We start from the raw sequence: 5,556 nt of genomic DNA, 5'->3' as shown, positions 1-5,556 counted from the left end.
TACACGTCATGAAATTTCTGATCGTAGTCTACAAGTAGCAAAATAAAACTTTATTGATTGAAAATGAAATATATTTCAATATGATTGAAATAGGCCTGTAGCCAACTGGTTAAATTTTAATGCAGACATCGCGGTTTTCCTTTGAAGCATAATTTTATATTTTCCTTGTTTGTATCAATTACGAAGACATTGGCAATTTTGTTCCGAAGCTATCAGCGGTCACAGAGAGACCAAGGTTCTAACGATAAACTTTTCGGGAAACCGGACCCAGGATAAGAATATTTGCTAAATGACTAAATTGTCAAATGTAAATGTTTTAAAAACAGATCTCATATTACTGTACAGAATTATTATTTAAAAAATATATATATATATATATATTATTGTCACAAAGAAGTACTGTAGTACGTCTGGGTTTCACACAGTCAAATGTAACGAATAACAATGTATTACATATTTCTATGAGAGTGAGGCAGATGTATAATATATCAAATAAATTTTAAACAAATATGATGACATAGTGAAGAAAACACACCAATTGCTTTCGTAATTTCTTTAAACAATAAGATCAAAGGTACTACTCAACTCCAGCCACTTTAATATTGGGAATTGATGGGAAATGATGTAAAATATATCACTCGCCATTTTAAACAATGCTACCTAATATAATGTTTACATACCCTACATTATTCATCTCATATGTATACGTATATACTGTACTCTATATCATCTACTGCATCTGTGTGTAATACATGTATCACTAGCCACTTTAACTATGCCACTTTGTTTACATACTCATCTCATATGTATATACTGTACTCGATACCATCTACTGTATCTTGCCTATGCTGCTCTGTACCATCACACATTCATATATCTTTATGTACATATTCTTTATCCCCTTACACTTGTGTGTATAAGACAGTAGTTTTGGAATTGTTAGTTAGATTACTTGTTGGTTATTACTGCATTGTCTGAACGAGAAGCACAAGCATTTCGCTACACTCGCATTAACATCTGCTAACCATGTGTATGTGACAAATACAATTTGATTTGATTTGATACTAGCATTTTCCAAAAATGGGTATATATCATTTTGGAAGGAAACGTTTCTCATGTTTCTCCATCTGAGCTTAGAGTAAATGAGATTCCTAATGTTTGTCTCTGTTGTGTTGAAGTCCAATCAAGCAGGAGAGACCAGCCTCCCCTGTACCCAGCTGTGTGTCCATGACTAGTGACTGTTCTAAGCTTGAACCTATACAGTTTAGAGAGGGATACTTTTCTACTGAAAAAAGGTAAGAAAAAGTCATGGGTCATGGTCAGTGAGTTAAACAACACTGTCTCTAGTCATTTCTCCTCTCCCATTTTCCCATTTATTTTTGTGGTGTTCATAATCCATAGGCTAATCCTTTTTTCAATTTTCATAGCCTTAAAACAATATTTAACAAACACAACATTCCCTGTATGTGTGATTCTTAGTCCAGAACTCCCAGAAGACTCTGAGAGTCAGAGGGAGGATGAGGAAGTGGTGAATGCTGAAGACGAGAAGCAGGAGAGCAGTGCCATAGAGAGGGACATTTCTGACACACTGGAGAAAAGTAAAAGCTGTCTGACTCATGTTGATTGCTGTTTTGTAACAAACATTTAAAAGCTGTAGCTAAAGTACAGATAACGTAGCTGTGTAACTCAATGATATTGTAGAAGCCTTAATACAACACCTAGTGACCTTATCAAATAACAGGAGGGATGTGTTGTGTTGATTAATTTAGTCAGAAAGAGGAGAGATGAGAGATAGACAGAGACACAACATTAATGATAATATCAGTAATACAAATAATAAAAATATACTCTGTCACTCCAGTGTGCAATGATTATGAAAACACTTAAACATTTATACAGTCAGTGAACGCATTAAGAGAAGAAAATATTATAATGTACAACTTTATAACACATTCCTACAATACTGTAGGCATATAAAACAGACTTATTATTAATATCCTCTGGGTTATTTCTAGATTCAGATGCGCTTGCTGTGATTTGCCAACGTGAACTCAAACTTAATCTAAAGAAGAAGTTTCAATGTATATTTGAGGGGATCGCTCAACAAGGAAACCCAACACTTCTCAATAAGATCTACACAGAGCTCTACATCACAGAGGGTGGAACAGGAGAGGTCAATAATGAACATGAGCTGAGACAGATTGAGACAACAACCAGGAAACAAGCAAGACCAGAGACTGCAATCAAATGTAACGACATATTCCAACCCTTAACTGGACAAGACAAACGTATCAGAACTGTGTTGACAAAGGGAGTCGCTGGCATTGGAAAAACAGTCTCTGTGCAGAAGTTCATTCTGGACTGGGCTGAAGGAAAAGCAAATCAGGATGTCCAATTTGTTTTTTCATTCCCTTTTCGGGAGCTGAATTTGATGAAAGAGGAAAAACACAATTTGATTGAACTTCTCAATCACTTCTCAACAGAAATTAAAGAATCAAGAATCTCCAACTATGACAAGTACAAAGTTCTGTTCATCTTTGATGGTCTGGATGAGTGCCGACTGCCCCTAGAATTCCAGAAAAACAAGATCTGTTGTGACATCACAGAGTCAACCTCAGTGGATGTTCTGCTGACAAATCTCATCAAGGGAAACCTGCTTCCCTCTGCTCTCCTCTGGATAACTACCCGACCTGCAGCAGCCAATAAGATCCCTTCAGAGTGTATTGACCAGGATACAGAGGTACGAGGGTTCAATGACCCACAGAAGGAGGAGTACTTCAGGAAGAGATTCAGTGATGAGGACATGGCCAGCAGTATCATCTCACACATAAAGACATCAAGGAGCCTCCACATCATGTGCCACATTCCAGTCTTCTGCTGGATTTCGCAATAGTGCTTGAACACATGCTGAAGCATAAGAGAGAAGAGATGCCCAAGACTCTGACAGAGATGTACACACACCTTGTGGTGTTTCATACCAAACAGAAGAATGAAAAGTATCTTGGGAAAGAAGAGACAGGTCCACACTGAATAAAGAGAGCATTCTGTCACTGGAAAGCTAGCTTTTCAACAGCTTGTGAAAGGCAATCTGATTTTCTATGAAGAAGACCTGGAAGGAGGCTGCAGTGATGTCAATGAAGCCTTAGTGTACTCAGGATTTGCACACAGCTCTTTAAAGAGGAATGTGGGCTGTACCAGGACAAGGTGTACTGCTTCGTGCATCTGAGCATTCAGGGAGTTTCTGGCTACTCTATATGTATTCCTCTCATTCATCAACAACAATGAGAATCTAATGGCCAAACCACCCAATCAACATCCAGCAACTTTCTTGCTCTGTTCAGAGACAGGCGTGAAGTTACACTCTACAAGAGTGCTGTGGATAAAGCCTTACAAAGCGAGACGGGAAACCTGGACCTTTTCCTCCGCTTCCTTCTGGGCCTCTCACTGGAGTCAATCAGAAGCACCCACGCAGGTCTACTGATGAAGACGAGAAGCAGCTCAGGAGCCATGAAGAAAACAGTCAGTACATCAAGGAGAAGATCAGGGAGAATCCCTCTCCAGAGAGGTGCATCAATCTGTTCCACTGTCTGAATGAACTGAATGACCATTCTCTAGTGGATGAAATACAAAGATATCTGAGCTCAGGAAGTCACTCTAGAGGCAAACTGACACCTGCACAGTGGTCAGCTCTGGTCTTTGTGTTGCTGACTTCAGAAAAGGAGCTGGATGTGTTTGACCTGAAGAAATACTCAGATCAGAGGAAGGTCTGCTGAGGCTGCTGCCTGTGTCAAAGCCTCCAGAGCTGCCTCTGTGAGTACATAAAATTACATTTAGAAATAAATATTTACTTCAGAGAAGAATATGTATTATTGATAATAATACTGAATCAATGCATTGATGTTCACATTAGTATAACATTGTGAACATAACATTCTAGGAGACTTCGAAGATGAATCTATATGTTTTTGAAGACTAAAACCTAATGCCATTTGTCCTTCTACACTATGTGTTAAATGACAGTGTGTTTGTGAAATCATGATGTTCTCTCTGTCAGGCTGTCAAGCTGTGGAGTCACAGAGAAAAGTTGTGCTTCTCTGGCTTCTGAGTTCCTGAAGTCAAACTCCTCACATCTGAGAGAGCTGGATCTGAGTAACAATGACTTGAAGGATTCATAGTGAAGCTGCTCTCTGCTGGACTGGGAATCCCCCACTGTAAACTGGAGACTCTGAGGTCAGTAAATAATGTACTGTATGTATAATGTATTGTGTTATTTTTAAGTCCCTTTTATTATAAATCAGAATATAATGTGTTTCTCAACTCTTCCATATTTAATATAGATGCCATGGTTGTAGCCTTCCTCAGGGAATCGTGAATAATTATGAGTAAGAAAATTACAGATGCACAAATATCATACCCAAAAACTGCTAACCTCCTTTTTATTGTAATGGTGAGAGAGTTGGCTGTCTTGGGGGTATGATATTTGTGTTTCTAACTTTCTCACTCATCATTATTCACAATTATTCAGGACTATCCATAATCATGGTAGCATCCACAATAATCTAGAAGTGTTGAAACATATTCATATTTACAATACAAATTATCTCAAAATAACTCACCTTTCATTTATACTGGGCACAAAATAATCTGAAACACAACCAAAACAAACAGCAAATGCACCCAACAAGTTCGTAGAGTCACAAGCTTGATGTAATAGTTGCATGCTGGGAATGTGTTATTTTTGAAACAGATCAACCTATATGGATGAAAATACCTCAAATGGCTGATAGTCTGCACGTCAGCATCACAGTCATTGTATCATTTCAAATCAAAGTGCTGGAGTACAGAGCCAAAACACCCAACACATGTGTCACTGTCCCAATTCTGTCAGGTTTTATTATTTTTGGGAGGCAAAGTTAGAATTCTTCATCCACTTTGACATTAGTGTGTTTCGTGTAGATCATTGACAAAAAAATGTTTTTATGAAATACATTTTTATCCCACTGTAACACAACAAAATGTGGAAAAAGTCATAGGGGTGAATCATTTCTGAATGCACTGTATCAGGTTTAGGACACTGATATATCTAAAAGAATAGCAGTGTGATTTAATAAATATAGTTTACTCCTTGCAGGCTGTCAGGCTGTCTAGTCACAGAAGAAGGCTGTGCTTCTCTGATCTCAGATCTGTCAAACCCCTCACACCTGAGAGAGGCTGGATCTGAGTAACAACCTGAAGGATTCAGGAGTGAAGCTACTCTCTGCTGGCCTGGGAAATCCCCACTGTAAACTGGAGATTTTGAGTCAGTATTCCTGTAGTTAGTCAACAAGTGATAACTGTTCACCAGATCCTCAACAGGCACACACAGTCCCACACCATATGTGTTTGGACAGTGAAGCTCACAGTTTTAAATGTGTTGTTCTGCTCCATCATTTTGGATTTGAGATAGAATGTTTCATATTAGGCGACAATACATAATGTCTGTTTTATTTGAGGGTATTTATACATCTATTTTACCGAATATAAAGTGATTCTAAATCTAGTCCTCCCATTTGGAGA

At 38.2% G+C, this 5,556-nt stretch overlaps 1 protein-coding gene across 1 annotated transcript; it reads left to right on the top strand.

Annotated features, from left to right (window-relative positions):
• Positions 1-973: 973 nt before the first annotated feature.
• Positions 974-2,893, top strand: LOC135534740 (protein NLRC3-like). The gene is made up of 3 exons (XM_064961631.1): positions 974-1,295; positions 1,480-1,598; positions 2,016-2,893. The coding sequence occupies exons 1-3, from the start codon at positions 1,228-1,230 to the stop codon at positions 2,891-2,893; spliced, it is 1,065 nt and encodes a 354-aa protein (XP_064817703.1). The 5' UTR covers positions 974-1,227.
• The last annotated feature ends 2,663 nt before the right edge of the window (positions 2,894-5,556 follow it).

This window comes from Oncorhynchus masou, unplaced genomic scaffold (genome assembly GCF_036934945.1).
Source record: "Oncorhynchus masou masou isolate Uvic2021 unplaced genomic scaffold, UVic_Omas_1.1 unplaced_scaffold_3898, whole genome shotgun sequence".
Lineage (NCBI taxonomy): Eukaryota > Metazoa > Chordata > Actinopteri > Salmoniformes > Salmonidae > Oncorhynchus > Oncorhynchus masou.
The sequence above is the reverse complement of the archived record's forward strand: the minus strand, read 5'-3'. Positions and strand labels throughout refer to the sequence as shown.